Source organism: Mytilus galloprovincialis, chromosome 4 (assembly GCF_965363235.1).
Source record: "Mytilus galloprovincialis chromosome 4, xbMytGall1.hap1.1, whole genome shotgun sequence".
In the NCBI taxonomy this organism is placed as follows: domain Eukaryota; kingdom Metazoa; phylum Mollusca; class Bivalvia; order Mytilida; family Mytilidae; genus Mytilus; species Mytilus galloprovincialis.
Window position 1 is genome coordinate 15,746,379 of NC_134841.1, and position 19,870 is coordinate 15,766,248.

The following is a 19,870-nucleotide window of genomic DNA, read 5'->3' on the forward strand; positions in this document are numbered from 1 at the left end:
AATACATACTTAAGTAGTATAATCTTGCGTAAACAATCGATGAATCATAATATAGGTGAATAGTTTACATTAGTTCGAATTGTGTATCCTTTGCAATACTAAAATTGGACATGTATCAAACTTCCATACCTATAACCATTGTACCTAAGTACGTACAAAAGTATTTCAAGAGCGTCAGTTATAAGAGTTGGTCTGCTTTAAATTCTTTACCATGTTTTCTGATATCCTCTTTCACTTTCTGTTTTGTTTTTAAGTTTTCTGACACTGTAATGGGCTATAATTACACGTGCTTCTGACGAAAGTATGATTAATGTCCAGAAAACATTGTATCAATAACAGGAAAACTATATCTGACTTTGACACGTGTGCCGACCAATCATTTTAACAAGAAAAGCTATTAATTAACTATGTTATGATGTCATTATACTTGAAAATAAATTCGTTTGATATAATTGTTCTGTACATCATTAATGCGTTTTATTTGGGAAAATGAAAATGTAATTAAACGACTTGTCAATTTTTGAAGTAATCTGTGTTAGGTGCCGTAGATTCATTACGCTTCTCTTTGTTGAACAGGAATAACCAGTGTAGAGATTGCTGTCTGCAAGTCAGTCAAGTATGGGCTAATTCAAAAGCTGTTGCCAAAAATTAAGATGTTTTAAGAAGGGATGTTATTTTTGAATGAACATCCAGAAGAATGATTTTCTAGGTGATCAAATAAATAAATCAATTTGTAAAAACATATTTTCTTTGCCAGTATTCAGTGACAGTAATACGTATTGACTTGAGTGCATGTTGTTCATTTTGACGATTTTTCCTCAGCATTCGATTCACATAGCCATTCACAATTCATTGTTATTTTTCAGTAAGTACAAGGTGTATGAAGCAACATGGACATATCTACGACATATCAGTATAACATTACCAATTATTCAACATTGAGTCCACAAGTAGACATGTTTAACACAACAGAACCAAGTAACAAATCTACTAACGTTTGTGAAAATGTTCATGATAAGAAATATGATGAAACTATACGACGTGCATCCTTATATGTAATGATAATCATTGGAACATTAGGAGGAATGTTTGTGTTGTTATGGATGTGGAACAATAGACGTCTAAACAGACGGATGAATAGTCTGTCACGGGTGAATAGTTTTATACTGAACTTGACAGTTGCCGATTTGATGGTTGTTCTGTTAGCCATTTTACCACAGTTAATATGGGAATATCAGGATCAGAGAGAATGGCATGCCGGTGCCTTTATGTGTAAATTTATCAAGTTCCTACAAAGTTTCACAATGATGGCTAGCACCAACGTTGTAGTTGTGATTGCTATAGACCGTCATCTAGCTATCAGGGCTCCGCTCAAAAAAATATCCGTAAGTATATTAAATTATATTAAAATAAGTTGCCCCTTTTAAGTTGCTTTTTATCAAACTAAATGTAATTGCCGCACAATAATTATAATTAGAGACAAATACATCACAACAAATTCACATGGAATACGAACTAGCGCTTCTAAAAAAGCTAGAGTGAGTGCATGCATTTATCGACAGAGCTGACAAATACTTTGACATGCACTTACTCGCGACTACTGTGCTGTACTGTACTGCTATTGCTATTGCTATGAAAAGGTTACTGATATTATGAATCTTGGTTTAATTCTTTCGACCTACATGTATGTGTGTACTTTATTCACTTAATTTTCAAGAGAAATGTTTAAATACACATCTGATAAAATCAACATAAAAGCAAATATATACTCTATTTATACTACTAAATAAGCAGACTTGATACAATCCAGATAGACTATAAATTCATGTTTCAATCTATTAACTAACTGTCAGACCTTTTCTTGCGTGATAATTTAAAAAAAAACTCGTCGTCATATAAATTGTTTTTTAGTGATGGTCAAATGTTTCCGGGTGTTATCCGGTACAATTTAAATTCAATATTAAACCATGAAAATTAATGATAATTCATCAAAAATACCAGACATGCGCACCGTTTCCGTGTACAACTATGTATGCAAGATTCACGTGTCGTCTATATACGACTCGCCAGCGACGCTCAATACAATAGAGTTAAGTAAAAAAAATTACAAAATAGCCCTAATAAGGCTACAAATAGTTTTATCTCTGGGTACACAATCCATAGTTTTTCGATTTACTTTTAATCTTATGATTATTAAATTTACAATTTTCAACCGAATTTACTTACCAGGGGCAACATGACGGTTGTCACTAGTAAAAGAGGATGCTTGCCCTTCTAGAGCACATGAAATTACCCCCAAATTTCGTCTGTATAAAACTGTTTAAATGGCTACCACTTTTGAAAGTTGGACATTCATATCAATTATTAAGTTGAAGAACTTTGAAAAGCAACTACAAATGTATTTCCAAATTATGTTTTGAGCTGGTTTTAAGCGGCTTGGCTAGAATCTTTTTCGTGTTTCGAATTTGTCGACACAGAGTGATAATTAATTTCTTAATCGGGTTTATTTTGTGTTTTCCTTATTCTTTTTGGTTAAAATCATCAATTCGTACGAAAATATGTTTGATATTTCTAATCTTTTTGATTCCTTGTCGAATTTTCATTTTAATACCATAACAATTGTTTAGAAAAAAAAATATCCTTGAATCAAAACACCATTTTTAGCCTTTGCGAAATCGAATAATGTTCTAGAGGCTTTAATTTTGAAAATGACATATTTTGCTCGACAAGGAACAAGAAAGGGAAAGAGCTGTATACATTTTTGATGTTATATTTTTGCATTTTACTTATATAGCATTTTGATTCTACATCCTGTTCTCTGTGGGTCTCTATACACACATTTTGATGACTCATATTTTTTGTATCAGGTTTTTGGGTTGTTTTCTGCCCTTTATGTTTTATTGTTGAACATGCATTTTTCTTTGGTTATGTGTCCTTTAACCTTTGTTGGCTATATTTAATTATCCCCGCTCTATATTTACAAAATTGCTTTGGAACTGACATGGTGAGTAAGTTGATATCGTATGGATTTAATATAACTTTCAAATATAAATATTCTTTGCCTCCTTCATATTTGACAAATTACTGTGTCGCAGTCTCAATACTTTAATTGGTACCGTACATTAATGACTGTTCAGATTTCAGTCACGGGGCTTTTTCTACTTATCTATTCCAATTATCAAGGAGGTTAATGTAACCTCCTTGGAATTATCCAACTTTTAAAGCACTGTCAGCAGGCATAAATTCGCATTCTTTTTTTTTGACGTAGAATAAACGCGAGATGTTCAGCTCTAATTACGAAAATAATAGCTCCGAAATGTTTTCACTATGTTTGTGCCACTTCTGTATAATCTTTAGAACACTTTCAATAGTTCGAAATAATTTTTGTTTAAACGTCTAGACGTTTTGGGCCCAAAAAAAACAACAAAAGATAGACAAACATAAATCCTTTAAAACAAAATTCAGCAAAACCTGAGTTAAGCTCTAGAGCTCCAGAAGAATCAGCAGTTTCTGCTTCACTCTTGATACCCGTCTTGTTCCTAAGATGGTGAAAAAAGTCATGATTGATAAAAATCTTTTTCTCACCAAGGTGCAATACAATTTCATAAAAAAAAAATGGTAATTGTCAATTATCTCATTAAATATGATGAGTTTTTAAATTGTAACACTGTTTCCTGGAAAAAGGATCAACAACCAACATACTATGAATTGTGCAATAAGAAGATAGCATCTACATGAATATCTGCTTAGATGTCGTAAAATAATATGACTGAATGGGACGTTATTTAATTGACGAATAAGCTAGATTCTTTAGATCTTCGGCAACAACAAAAAATTAGGGACATTATTTGGCAAATTCACTTAATTAAAAGTATGTGCGTTGCTAACAATTTTTTTTGCAGAAAATAGATAAATGCAGCAAGTACTATTTTTAAACAATTTGTCCGACACATTTAGACTGGAGTATTTTGTTTAAATAAATCAATTGTACGACTTTTTGATTTGATCGAATTGTTCAATATAAATCCAATTTATATTAAATTTGACGGTTGAAATCTGACATTTCTGAAAATTGAAATAAAATCAAATATAATTCAGGTACTGTGTTTGTGCGTCATTGGCAGTGACACCATTTTTTTTTTTTTGTTAAAACATGTTAATGCGGAAAGTGAGAGTGCTCTCTCTTGGTTGAACTACAAACTCCCTTTTGCTACTTATGCAAATAAAATATGTTTAAACTAAACTGCAATAAAGATAACTGAAAAGTTGTAAATTACCAACCGCTCCCTTTCGCATTTTGAGGTGACTTTTGCTTGTAAATTCAAGCCTCATATGTTATACTTGTTTGCCTTTTTTGTTTTTTATTTATAGCCATTCCTCTTTTTAAAAAAACTTTCAATTTTCAAATATTTTGACCTCGATCATCACTCAAGGTGCAGAACATTTAGTACCATTTATGTTATTATCGTATATTTTATGTATACTTCTTGCTGTTTTCATTTTCTTTTCCATTCTTGCTTCCATCTTTTCACTTACTGCTTAGCTGACAACAGTATTGTAAAATGTACGTTTACCATTCTGATCACATACTGAGGTTTTGTGTTTGCTGAATGTCTTAATTTACTTCTCCTCATGTACTCTCAAATCCACATGGTATAAGATGATTGCATCGTTACTTGATGTTTATTTGATCTTACTTCATTAAGATGCATCAAAGATCTTTTTTGTTTAGATACTTCATTATATTAGACAACAGAAAGATTTCAATTGATTCTCCAAGCCATGATACTTAAGTATGGGTCAGATCATATGTTCTACCATTTGTATAAACTTACAATGTAATGTATTATATACCATGTTTACGTCAGCTGATAACAAGCAATTAGGTAATTGACCAAATTTGAGTCCAAGTTCATTTCCTGGATAAACGATGCATTAACTTAATGTTTCCTACAATTAACGAACTCGAAATGTATCTGTGTAATTTGAACATAAATTACATTAAGAAAAATTCGGGGTATGGTGACATAGGTTCCAATTAAGTGACACGAACGTATGGCTAGAGTATCATCACGCAATAAAAATAATGCAACTAGTCTATCAATGCAATAAATGTCTTCTCATCCTAGTTACAGAATTTGATGGTTTAATACAAGGAAGTCAGCTATATAATAAGTCTGTATTAAAGAGATTTATTACCATTAAGCGTTCAATATAGTAATTGATTAAAAACTTAAAGTCAGGAAATTGTTGATAGACGATGAGCTTGTTCCGTGTTTATTTCTTGAAAAATCTGTCAGAACATCGGATAAGAAAACAGCTTTTCCAATAAATGATTTAAATCAAACAATTTCAAACGCAAAAATAACAGATTTGATGTGTCTGTGATAAGAACTAGTTATGTAATTCTTCCGTATTCATTACAAACCGGAACGTTTCCTATTGTTAAACGTTTTCAAGACTCTGTAAATTCAAACATATATAGCTAGCGGAGTAAATCGTTGATTACCAGATGAAAGCAATACGTACATATGTGTAAAATCGCAACATACCAAACAAACTTACCAGACTCGGTAAAAATAGATTCATCAATCATAAAATCGAAGTGACAGGTTTTGAAGAAAGGTAATGAACGTTTTCTACGTCCATCTTATAAATTAAAAATATTTCTTTCCAATGACTGCCTTATTAAATTAAAGTCTGACCCAGACAGATAGCTTTTGAGAAAAATCAGTGTTAGGACTTTTTGTAACAAAGAGACGACGTAGAAGTATTGCTTTTATTGTCTAAGATCTCAATGGTAAACTAGTTTTGAACAGCCTCTTAACCCAGTGGGAAATCGTAATTCATATAAAAAGTCTTCCTTCGATTTCACTGTACTCTTCAGACAAGTTTACAAAATGAAGATTACTTCCATCGAATTTGTCCGTAAACATGCATGCTGTATTAAGAACTATCTCTAGGAAAATGACAACCAATAATCATTGCACTTCAAAATAGTTTATAGACAAGTGGCCATTTTAACTTTATAATAAATATTCATTTCTTTTCAGGTTTGGAAAATGTCTGGCTGTGCATGGACAGTAGCAGTTGTAGCCTCGTTGCCAATGTTTTACGTGTTTCGATTAGTAGAGCACGGTGACCGGAGTCAATGTGAAAATATATTTAGGACAACGCCAAAGTCGCATCGACAGGCTTTTCTTACTTATATTAGTATCATAGTATTCGTAATTCCTTTCGTTATTTTAATATTTTGCTATACAAGAATATTTTTAAAAATTGCTCGAAAAGCAAGAGAAGGTAGAAAATCTAGACAAGCAATAAAACCCGGCAAAATTCACTTACAAAGTACACAGTCAAGCTCACTACCAAAGGCAAAAGTTAAAACTCTGAAAATGACATTTGTTATAGTAGCGGTTTATGCTGTTTGTGGATTACCGTACTTTATAGCCGAGATGATTATGTCATATGGGGATCATTGTGTCATATCACCTCTTGTTTATGGACTTTTAGGATCTTTAGCTGTTGCTAACTCAACTGCGAATCCATACGTCTTCTTACTTTTCAACACTAATTGTAAAATGAGTGATTTGAGGAGAGGTCCTTCAGATGGCATTGGGACACAGAAAACTTGCGTGTATTCAACAACTAGCACGAGATCTTTTCACGACTCAAAAACTGCATCTGTCAACTATAAATGGTCCTCCATTAAAGATAATCACGTTGAACTGTCAAACATTCGATGAAATGTACTTCATTAACACGCTAGTTATCGTAATGTATTCATCGTTAGTAAGGGTGTTATCAAATGTATGTACTTCTGTGAAATATAATTTTAATAAATATATTTTGTGTTGAAATTCAAGACTCATTAATCATACATAGGTGGTGTTACTCACAGACTATTTAATTGAACCCATAGTCATGTTAAACTTTAATCGATCAGGAGAAATATTTGAATTACCTTGGATAGACGTCTAACATTGAAACTTCATCATCAAGATCGTCAAGTAGAAAATTATGATGTACTTTCTCATCAGATCATATGATATGTAATGTAACGTTGGTCATTTGTTGTATTTGTTACAACAACATCTGACAGTTATAGATAATTGATGGGTTGCTTAACATTCAGTGAAATACTTCAGACATGCATATTCTTTACTAGAACAATTTGCACTTCAAAAGATTTTTTAAAGTACATTTACAGTCCACAAAAAACGATGCATTATTCCTATTCTAGAGAAATTGGTAGGTAACTCAGTCTTAATTTCAAAACGAATATGGTTTTTTTTTTATAATTCTAAACTTCATACAGTGTGCTGAAAGTATGTGCATTTATGGTCTGCACACTACAGAATATAAAATTTTTAAAATAAAAGGGACATTGTTTACGTATAAAGCCCCGGTCACAACAGATCGTACGATTTTTTGTCGTGGAAGATCTATGAAAAAAAGTTGTGGCTTTGTCGTGCAAGTCAAAAAAAAATTTCGAGTAGTCTCATCAGATACATGTTCACGATTGTTCCACGATAGGTACACGACAGAAAAACAATTGTAATTGTACTGTCGTAGGTTTTTCGTAAGTCGGTCGTGCAATAGTCATGCGACAGTCGTACGACAATCGTGAGTTGTTTGGGGCTAATTTTCAGATTTTCATGACATGGGATGCGCGTGTTATTTGTCGTGTTACTATCATGTTACTGTCGTGTTACTATCATGTTACTGTCGTGTCACTATCGTACGACTGTCGCACAACAGTCGTGGGTCACTCGCGCGTTTGACTCCGAACTACTGATATATACAGAAGGCCCGATTTATTGCGTGTCATTTACCACTTGCTTTCAGTATTATTCCGTGTCATTATAAGTTCGGTCCAAGTAAACGACATTTTCCGTATTAGTTTATATTATAATTGTTCAGCGAATTTAAACAAGATTGCTCCCGAAAAGAAAAAGTAACAAAAGAAAGGTGGTAGCAACGCTAACAGGACCACATTTTGATCTTGTTGGAGTCCGGCAAGGCGCATATTCAGCAGGGCTAAACGTAATATGCTAGTGGAATAGCCATCCTCTTTAAACGGCAAACTGTATTTTTTTCCAAACGTTCATTACCGCCTTATTGTATTCTTCTAAATAAAACGAAAATATGTTGCACGACGAACGTACCACTGTCGTACGACAGACAATCAATGTTGTGCGAGTATCGTACGAAGTTCGGTATTCGTGAGACAATCGTGCGACTGCCGTGAGATTGTCGTACGATTTTTTTTTATTAAAAAGGTTCATGTTGGTATCCACGACAATTTGTGTATCGCAAGACAGTCGCACGACTGTGACAAGACACTCTCACGACAGCCACAAGACAGTGGCATGACGAAAAATCGTAGAGCAAAAAAGGTGCATGTCCCATTTTCGTCCCACGACATACGACAGCGCCACGATGCTCAAAATATCGTGCGACTGTCGTACGACGATCACAGATGACCAGCGATTTGATGAAATTTCATTTCGTGGCGCAGCATAGATGTGTCATGGGCTTGTTGTGACCAGGGCTTAAACGTCTATAATAAAATCAACTCGAACAGACATCTTTGCGATATTTTATTAATATATTATGTGGTAATGATATATTTTTTTGCTGCATGACCACTTTAAGTGCAGCTATGAAACTAAAGCTTGGTGGATTTACTATTAATACTCCTCATAAAGTCGGAAGTTCTTTCAGGTTGTTTATAGCAAAAAGTAAAATCACAAAAATACTGAACTCCGAGGAAAATTCAAAAAAGAAAGTCCCTAATCAAATGGCAAAATCAAAAGCTCAAAAAACACATCAAACACTGCAAGTGCATGGTTTTAAACATTAAATCAATATTATATGTGTCTTGATGTCTTTAGTTATTTTTCGTTGGGATGCTGTCTTACAGAGTTTTATCGCACATCTCGTTATATTCCTTTGAATGAACTGAAATCGCATTGCTACAATACATGAACCAAAAGTTAATGGGCATTCTGGAATAGCTAAATTCACCTATATATACGATCAACTTTGTCTGAGAGGGATGTAACAGTTAGTTTCTTGGTACGTAGTTTCCAAATTTATCAAAGAAGAATTGAAATCTGAACCGAATCACTGAACTTATCTACTCGGTTCTAGAAACCAAAACACTGTATAAATATCGCAACTGCAAATGCTTCAATTAAAGAAGTGGCTATCATCACCGGTATTTGTTATTACAAAAACTACTTTATGAATACAGAACACAGAAATGCGAAATTTTAAAATACTTATGCTTCTAGAAACATTTCATAATTCAAAGTAATTTTAGAAATACAGTGTAACCAGCCTAGTCCGTCACCTGAATGGTCCAACATCCTGCTTTAACCGACTCATTTTGATGGTCCCAAAATATTCCTATCCTTGCAGAAAAAAAACATGAGTATTCCGAAACACTGCTGAATCCGACATTTTTGTCTGCTCCCCCTCCCCCAAGTGTGTCAGATTACACAGTTTACCATGTATTTCCCCTTATAGATATTGTATCTATATAAGGATTTACAAAGCTTGGATAACTTGGACCTATTTGAACAAAAGGGATATATAAGAATACTCAATTTAATCGAAGTTCAATGTTGCCTGAGGGAGTAAAAACATTCGTTTCTTAAATATTTCAAAACGGAGAATTTAAGAAAGCTATGTCATAAATCATGATATAAAAAGTAGCAATCACTGAACTAATGGTACTCATCGTCGACCAGCAGTGGTCCCAGTGCTAGAAATTTGGTTCGTCAGAATTGCTTTTCTGGATTAACCTGCTCCAGAAACGATCTAACAAAACAAAAAACATGAAAGCCACTGCTGTGAATAAGCACTTTCAAAAAATACGTTTAGATTAAAAAAAATTATTTGACCAAAAGGTACAAATTGAATAACAGTTTGCCAAAACCTTACAAATGAGTAAAAGAGAATTTGCACAAACAAACTCAACTTTAAACAACATTAATATGAATGAATTATTAAATATAAGCTATTTGAAAAAATAAAAAGATTTTTAAAAAAAGCAGATAATTGTTAATTTTAAGAAGGTAATGTAGCATGCTTAAGTTTAGTAACGCAATGCTTACGTTTATATTCAATTCAATGCATTGTCAATATGAATTGGATCATTATTTCTACAAGAACTACTAAGAATCGACTAAATCTGAGGAGAACTGAACTCTTTCCAACTGATTTCTGTAGTATGTTTTTGTGATATATAATTGTTTCACCACCGTCCAGTAGAAATTTTATTAGCGCTCTTAAATATGTTTAAACTCGCCACATTCTGTTTTTGGCTGCTCCAAGCCAAGAATAATATTTTGTGCATATTAAGACGTTTTTTTTGGTACGTTGTTTCCTAACTTATCAAAGGAGAATTGAAATCAGAATGGAATTATTGATTACTGAGCTGAACAGTCTTATCGAATCGGTTCCAGAAAACTAAGATATAATACTTTATAAATCTCGCAACTGCAAAAGCTTCATATAAATAAGTGACTATCATCACCGATTTTTTTTGTTACTACTAATTTATAAACACAAAAATACCACCGCTGAAAAGAAAACTAATGCTAACAAAATCATTTCACAAGTTAAAGTAAATTTAGAAATATTGCCCCTTAAATATTGCATATCATAAGGATGTATAAAGCTTGTATAAGTAAAGACCTAAATGACAAAAGGGATAATACAAGAATACTTAAATCCATCCAAATTCAATGCTGCACGTGGGAGTTGAACATTAGTTTCTTGGTTAGTTTAAAGCCAATACCAACTAATACAAAAACGGTGCATCAAAGGCTAAATTATCAATCAGTACACATCCAACAACCACCATGAAAAAGGATATCTAATATATATTTTCCTGGTGTAAGTATAACCATTCTGCAATAATTGTTAATGATGACAAGATTATGCCTTAACTTCAGAAAAGCAATTTATATGCCCTTACTCGTTTGAAAATGACAAAGCGTCTAAATATAGAGAAAATCTACCAAAACTACAGTTTTGATCCATTTTCTTTTTGGTGGTACATGTATTTTAAATTTTTTTTCATTTTCATAAATGTTTTACCACCACACTTTTTTTTCAATTGACGCTGCCATACTGTGAATTTTTATTGAAGACTTTCAAAGTTGCACTGGTGAAAAGTACATTTAGGTGATAATGTCTGAACAGATGTTTATCCTAATTTATCTTTCCATTGTCTGACAGTGTTCTATTATCTATTGTCAAATTTTCCTTCTCATTAATTATCCATATAAGATCCTTTTCCATCCATAATCGTCACTTTATAACGCGTAGCTATTAAATATATACTTTTATGATGATTTAAAGTAGAATGATGTAGAATTCCTTTTGAAAAAGTAAACGACTTTTAGTTTATTGCTATAGCCACCTGAAATAATGTACATAAAAATGTCTGACCATTTATACCTAAACTAGGGGTTTTATGTGTGTAACAGCTTCAAAGATGAACTTGTTTGTATCTTTTTCAGTACTCATATGTACACGTATATAATATATCACCGGCTATTTAAAAACTCTAGATGAATTATAGATAATATTTTTTTAAATGTTGCATGAGTGCCAATGAGACAACTCTCAAACCAAGTCACAACGTATAAAAAGTAAGCATTTATATTCAAAGTGCGGCCTATAACACGGAGCCATGGCTAGCACTAAAGGTACCCAAAATGACCAGTGTCAAATAAATCAAACAGGAATTCTTTATTAGTGACCTAACATGGAAACAAAAATAGAACTTAAAAAATATAATCACTTAGTTGGTTTTTGTGCACAATTGTATGTTCCGTGTAAATCTAATGAGTCCCTCAAACCCGCGGCATTCTTTATGTTGCTTTCCGTTGCTTTTAATTTATTGGTATTCGCTTTTGTCATGTTTGTGTTTGTGTTTGTATTTCGTGATTTTTTTTTTATCATAATAGTTATTAAAGGTACCAGGATTATAATTTAGTACGCCAGACGCGCGTTTCGTCTACATAAGACTCACCAGTGACGCTTATATCAAAATATTTATAAAGCCAATCAAGTACATAAATTAGGTCGTTGGTTTTCTCGTTTGAAATGTTTCACATTTTGTCAGCTTACTATATATGGTATCGGTTTTCCTCATTGTTGAAGACCTCAAGATGACAAAATTCTCTGCCACATCACTTTCGATCGTCTTAATCTGGTTTTACAATTATTAATAAAAAAAAAAAATTGATAAACACATTTAGCCAAAAACAATAGTTTTTCGATGTTTGTGATTGTTCTGTGATTTATTGTTTAAACTAGACAAATATCACTACTTTGATTTGAAATCAACCAGACTTGACAGAAATATAACAGTAATCTAGAGGTCAACATTTTGAAATTAACGCAAAGAAACTCACAGGTCATGTCAACCTCTTTACATTTTTATATACCTTCCAACTATTTTATATAAAAGAACCCTTTTCATGCAGTTCTTTTATTTGTGTATTTTTTTATAGAGACCGTGGCGAAGCTGTGATGTACTTTTGTTCAATGTGAAAATAAAACCTCGTGGTTTTCAATATAATGAACAAGAGCATTTGACCACTAAATGAATTCACAAAATCGGCAACAGAATGGAGAAATCTGAACTGACAGAAAAGATTGATTTACAGATAAATCTATTTTAAATATAAGAAATGAAGATTCGAAAGGTTACAATTTCCCCATTCATCTTAATGTTAAATCGGCTGAAAACTTCATCGACAAGTTATTGAAATTCCATCATGCAAATGAATATTGACAAAACTTTACTACTCTGCAAGAACAACTTCTAGGAGATTACAATTTCTGAATGGCAATTCATATCCAATTTTATGGTATTGGAAGTTGTACCGCCTATAATTCAATGTTTCAAAGAATATTGCGTTATGATTTTTACTGCCGAGACAATTAGATGAAATGCTCTTCTAAATGACCATTTATCTTGCTGACTGGTCCATTTTTACAATCGTCAGTATTTTGTATGTCATTAAATTTAAAAGCGGAGTTTCGTGGTGATACTTAATGAACCCATGTTTTTAAAAATGTAGGTAATTTTTTCGCCCCGTCGAATTCAGCCACTTTTAACTGAATATAAATTGTGTTTTCCTCGGTATACTTAATGAACCCATGTTTAAAAAAAAAATAGGGCAATGCTTTCGCGCCATCGAATTCATCCATTAATAACTGCATATAAATTGTGCATCGATAACCTCACTGTCATTGCTTTATTTGTGATAAAATTGATGGAAGGGATAATATATCCGGTAGAGGGAATACAGATTTAACAAACTTGTAATCGGAGTTATGGGTATGGATTCATACAATGACATTATTTCAATAGTCACACAACGATACATTATTGTATAGACCATGATATCTATCATATTTTCAACATCCAAATTGCCTCATCTTTCTATGGGTTACATTTCTGGACAGATATAACCTGAGAATATGTTATGCTGTTGATATTACATAATGTCCTTTAGGTAAATGAATTGCATTTAAGGGTCAATAAGTGTATGGTACATTTATGAACGTGTGTAACCCAGATCAATCCGTACATGCTAATCATATTTTGCTCACAATTATAGGTGATAAAAAATATCAATATGAAACATAAAACTGTATTTAATATAATTTCCGTACTGTAGATTGATAAAATAAGACGAAATTTTAACTCATATTTGATATAATTGTAAACAACAGCTCGGTACTGACATGAATTATAACAATCCTTTCTAAACTTGTCCGTTTATAAATTTTTAAATCATAAAGAAATTAAGGTTTCAACTCCCTCAGGCATAGTTGGCCTTGTATGGATTTGTCTATTTTTGTAGGTTATTTTTGGCTATATAGCACTTCAATTGTTTCGGTTCTTTTAAATCCTTGGCTTTCAAATATTTGGCTTCGAGGCTTCGAGCATTCCTGATGAAGTTAATCCAGAAAAGCGCGTCGGACGCATGAAGTTTATATAACGTGTTGTTTTCATTTTTTAATGCCCGCGTCACACTGTCCCGATTTTTACGCTGATGGCAACACGATTATGGAAATTTTCAAAATCGGGACTGATCGTATCCAGAGTGGGCTATTCGTGGTGCCATCTTTAACCATCGTGGAACCATCGGCCACTTTTTCTAGCCTTCAGGGACAACTTCGGGAAGGGTTCTAAATTTTTTAACATGTTAAAAAATCCCCGAAGGTGCATCCGATGTTGAGGGTTCGTATTGAGTTCGTATCACCATCCTCACCATCGTAATGTCACCTGGAATGCATCTTTGAACATCGTATTGCATTCGTGTTTCTATCGTTTCCATCGGGCAGGTTTGACATTACGATGTCTACACGAATGAATCACGAAGCTACCCGAAGGTCTTACGATGGCAACACGACTTCGTAAAGACCTTGTAATCCCGTCGTGTTGCCATCGAATAAAAGTACGAAGGCGACAAGATGGAACTACGACGGCAATAAATCTAGCTACAGTAAGTTAATTTTCGCGCTAAAATACATTTAAAGTGCCATGCGCGATATGCACTGGCCAGTTTAATACGAAAGTTAAGAAAGACGTTCACAAAACATGGAGCTCATATCATATGATTCTATGAGGACAAAAAAGGCGACAGCGTTGTTTCTATTAATTCAAATGGAACAAGAAGAGCAGCTATTACAGGCTCATGATTTACTTTTACAAGTAAAATATTATTTTTGTCAATTTTTCATATCAAGTAACACAATGAAAATCATAAACGCGCCTCGTACACCAACACTGCAGGTACAAGTATATAGGCAAACCAACTTTTTCTTCATTCTGATTTTTATGTATCGTCTAAGTTGTTGTCACACGAATGTTTACTTCATAACCATTTTGTTTTCTATATGTCATATTTTGCCGCATTTGTTGCTTTCTCCACATCCTTCCTTTTGTCTATATTATTATGATATTCTCCTGGAAAGAGCTCTTTTTGAATAAAATGGATCAACGAACCCATTACCTTACCTTTGAGATAGACCAGTAAACATCGGCATAATTATGGGTGATTATTCAGACTATTGCACACATTTTACAGTTCAAACAAGGCAATGACGAGCGTGGCATCGCCTCGTATGTAACATATTGGGGACAAATATGGACACTATATTTGTATATGACACATACAGAAAATGGTAAATTGAATATGCATATTTGATACATAAACTATGTTTTTTTAGAAATCAACCAAAACATTCAGTAACTGGAAATACCTTTAATATTGTCTTAAGAACCCGAAGGTAAAAAAATGAGCAACCAATTTCCTGTGTATTGTGCTATTTCAAGGAGAAAAAACAAGTCCATCTGCAAGACCTTGACCTTTGGCCTTGAACGTAAAAAATGTCAGATCATTTAACAAGGAGGAACAATATACCACATGTGGTTAAAACCTTTTAAAGCATATTGGTTTTAGAGTGTTCACAAGGGTGATATTGCCTTGTATTACAACTGCCACTGTGACCTTGACCTTTGAACTTTAAAGTCAATAGCGCTTAAGATATTCTTAACGAGTAACACCATACCAAGTTTTGAGCATTTTGGTTCTAGAGTGTCCATAACAATTTTATCTACACGCAACTTACGTGTAGTAGGCGAGGGGATAATAAACTAAGTTTTATAAGAATTAGACAAAAAGATACATCGTATGGCCATCGCACCATCATCGTAATCCATCGTGTAGCCTTCGTAATCAATTGTGTAGCCTTCGTGATCCATCGTGTAGGCTTCGGCTGAGATATGAAGCTTATATACCCGTCTTTGGTTAACCTTCTTATGTCCATCTTTTGCTGTCGTATATAATTTCGGCACCATCGTATAGACTTCGTTATTCATCGTACTTGCTTCGGTCATTTTTTGGTATTTTAACGAGATCGGGACCAACTTTGTACGAACTTACAATTTTCGCATTCGGGTGTTCATCGTATATAAAAATCGGGACAGTGTGACGCGGGCATAAAGCTTTCCTCTGAGTTATAATATATAAGAAGTATTTGTCCCAGAAATGTACAATTAACAGTAAATTATTAAAAAAAATAGTATAGACTACTCTTGAATATGATCGAATTCGTATATAGATATCTCTATGATATCGTATAAAAAGATATAAAAAGGGAATGTGGTATGATTGCCAATAAGAAAACTATCAACCAAATTTCAAATGATGTGGAAGTCAGTAATTATAGAGAATTTTGAGACTTTGTAATTTATTGTCAACTAAACTAACAATTAAATGAAGCCTAATTTTTAATTCTCAAATTTCCTCACTCTCAGAAGCCGATAATTTATATGAACTTAAAACTACGGTGCTCTAGTTTTTATACCCCACCTACGATAGCAGAGGAGCATTATGTTTTCTGGTCTGTGCCTTAGTCCGTCCGTTCGCTTCAGGTTAAAGTTTTGGTCTAGGTAGTTTTTGAAGAAGTTGAAGTCCAATCAACTTGACACTTAGTACACATGTTCCCCATGATATGATATGAAAATGATAGTGAAAGTGGGGCATTTGTGTACTATGGGCACATTCTTGTTTTCATTTATTAAAAGAAACCTAATTCTCAAATTCTCTCACTCTTATTTCCGGTTATGTAGATGAACTTTAAACTAAAGTGCCCTAGTTTTTTTGTTTAATAAATGAAGCCTAATTCTCAAATCCCCTCACTCTCGTAACCGATAATTTATGTAAAATTAAAACTAAAGTGCCCTAGTTTTTTTGTTTATCGCATGAAGCCTAATTTTCAAATTCCTCCGCACTCATATCCGATAATTGATATGAACTTAAAACTAAAGTGCCCTAGTTTTTTTGTTTTATTATGATTGGCATACTGACTAGTCCTTTTGCAATAAGATTTCACGTGATAAATTTTTATTAAGGAAACCTCTAGCTATGTGATAAATGTCGTTTCTGTCACAATCGGAATTGCTTTGGATGTCCCTTTGCAGTGTTATTTCATACATTTTTCATTTTGATGATACATTATGTCAAAACAAAGTAGAAATGTCGCCACTAACAAGACACAAATATATCAGAATCAATTAAGGGAATGTCGTACGTATTTCTCATTTTGTTTCCTAGATGTGTGAAAGCTTGAAAGTCCATGCCGATTCTTATAATGCGTATTACTGCTCACTGTCACTTGATCTTACAAGACAATGAGTTTCATTTGTGTTTTACTGACGACAATTTGTATCTGTGTAAAACTGATTGAATATGACATTCCTATATCGATATATGAACAGAGGATAAACAATTAGGTTGCACCACCTGACGCTGCAGGCCATACCGATATATTTAGTGTCTTTGGAACTAATTATCAGCTCCAATTTGTGTGTCGCCTATACATAAAGTAGATCAAATATATTAAGGCTAATTTTCCACCTTAATTTCCCTGTGGTAATAAAAGCGATTATTTCCATAAGTGGTTTCATATATAAAAAGTTTAAAACAACCAGATAAAAAGTCTGAAACAACCAGGTGAAAAGTCTGAAACTACCAGGAGAAAAGTATAAAATCATCAGGTAACAAGTTTGAAACAAGCGTCACGTTAAAACAGAAACCAGCTGAAGAGTCTGAAGCATATACAGCTTCTCTATAACTTCTCCATGTATGACAGTATCGACAATCAACGCGAAAATAGCTGCAAATGAACATTGTTTAGATCATATACTCTTCAATAAATCATTTATTGAAGAGTATAATCAAAAGAACAGTCTTTGATAACAGATTGAATGAAATAATATTGATGTGTCGTCTTATTTCAGATAACTTGGAGGAACAACAACAATCTTTATTGCTTTTGTTTCTTTAAAAAATGCATTTCTATTCAGACAGATACTTTCATCATTGTAAAATAAAATCAATTTATGTATATATAATGTATCATTGCTTGTCGATAAATTCTAAAATCCATTCAACAAACCATTTAGTTGTACTCTTAATAAAATGCACCTGATGTAATCGTCACCTCATCAATCACACAGATATGAACTTCATTAATAAAGCATCACTGGGAAAGTAAACATTATATTTCAAATTTTGATATCGTGAAGCATAAAATGTCTAAAATTTCATATCATTTTGTTGAAAAACTTAACGAGTGTTAGCTCAAAATACCATGAGCAATTATAATTTTCTTAGTAATCTATTGGTTCTATCACTACGTATCCTTATATCAGCATTATTGTATAAATTATTGGGTGTTCTACATACAGATATTGTAGCAGCAGCTGGTCACGTTGTAGAGGTTTTTTTTTCGCAAGCCAAAATGAAGTATTATATGTTTTGTTGACCGTCTGATATTTTAAAATAATTACAAGATCAAAGAAGAGAAATATATATTTTTTCAAAATTATAGCAAAAATGCTGTAAAAGTCGAAAACTTAATTATGTTGATGACGAAACTATCATGAAAATAAAATTAAGGAATAATGAACCATGTCAGTAGGACACGTTGACATTGCAATCATTGGTGAACCATGTCAGAAAGACGCATAAACAAAGCAATTCAGAAGGACAAGTTGACATAACAAGCATTTTAAACTCTGCCAGAAAGACACATAAACATTGCAATCATTGACGAACCCTACAAGGAGGACATGTTTGCATTCTAATCATTTGTGAACCCTGCAAGAAGGAAATATGGCCATTAGAATCATTGATGAATCCTATAAGGAGGAAATATGGCCATTACAATCAATTATGAACCCTATAGGAAGGAAATATGGCCATTACAATCATTGATGAACCCTATAATATGCAATATGGGCAGCGTTCTAGTTACAAATATTCCTACTGTGAACTGATTAAAATCTAACAATAATATACATATAAGCATCATGAATACACGAAGAAAATGCCATTCCTTACAGAAAGGATGAATGATTTAGACATGTGGCGACTTATAGTTCGATTAGATTTGGAGAATAGTAGCATTCTTTTTTTTTACTCTTTATAACTATATATAGAGACAATACGAGACTGAGAGGAGGAAAGTCTTCATTTCCATTGATACAATAAGGAACTTCAGATAATATTATGCCGTTAATTTGTTATTGGTATTTAATAAAATGTCTGCAACCTTCTAAAGTCCATTTGATAAATCATTTTATTGTACTCATAACAATATCGAGATGATACAAAAGTTGACGCATTATTGTGATTAGATAAAGAAATTGGAACTGGAATTGACCGTCAACTAAGTGGGAGGTTTATCATTAAGTATAATATGGTCCAACTCACACCAGGACAGTGAAAGGACCAAGAGTTCAGGGTTGTGACAATTTTGCACTTTAATCAACATCATTATCCTTCCATTTTTTGCCAGATTTTTATTATTTTTTTGAATTTGTATATGTCTTAGAAATTATTTAGTGCGTTATGTGTTATGATATTGTAATTATTATATTTATATATGTTGTCCTTATTTGTTATGTGTGGCCTGATAGTTGTTTACAAAATAATCCCCTTCCTTTTCATGAATGTGACCTACCGAATTAAATTATTTACCGGATTTGTTATCACATAAGCAACACGACGGGTGCCACATGAGGAGCAGGATCTGCTTACCTTTCCCGAGCACCTGAGATCACCCCTAGTTTTTTGTGGGGTTTGTGTTGTTTATTCTTTAGTTTTCTATGTTGTGTCATGTGTTCTATTGTTTGTCTGCTTATCTTTTTTCATTTTTAGCCATGGCGTTGTCAGTTTATTTTCGATTCATGAGTTTGACTGTCCTTCTGGTATATTTCGTTCCTCTTTCAGAAATCACTGGAACAATCACAGATACTGAT

At 33.0% G+C, this 19,870-nt stretch overlaps 1 protein-coding gene across 2 annotated transcripts; it reads left to right on the forward strand.

Annotated features, from left to right (window-relative positions):
* The first annotated feature begins 377 nt into the window (after positions 1-377).
* Positions 378-6,860, forward strand: LOC143071458 (arg8-vasotocin receptor-like). Of its 2 annotated transcripts, XM_076245758.1 has the most exons (3): positions 378-616; positions 867-1,385; positions 6,054-6,860. In XM_076245758.1, the coding sequence occupies exons 2-3, from the start codon at positions 891-893 to the stop codon at positions 6,744-6,746; spliced, it is 1,188 nt and encodes a 395-aa protein (XP_076101873.1). In that variant the 5' UTR covers positions 378-616; positions 867-890; the 3' UTR covers positions 6,747-6,860. The 2 variants fall into 2 exon arrangements, with proteins under 2 accessions (XP_076101873.1, XP_076101872.1); XM_076245757.1 differs by having other exon boundaries at positions 378-1,385.
* The last annotated feature ends 13,010 nt before the right edge of the window (positions 6,861-19,870 follow it).

Excerpts from the sequence above, each read along its gene's own strand:
- LOC143071458 (XM_076245757.1), top strand. The coding sequence starts at position 891 with ATGGACATATCTACGACATATCAGTATAACATTACCAATTATTCAACA. Across the intron at positions 1,386-6,053 it reads CTCCGCTCAAAAAAATATCC|GTTTGGAAAATGTCTGGCTG; the intron begins GTAAGTATATTA and ends ATTTCTTTTCAG.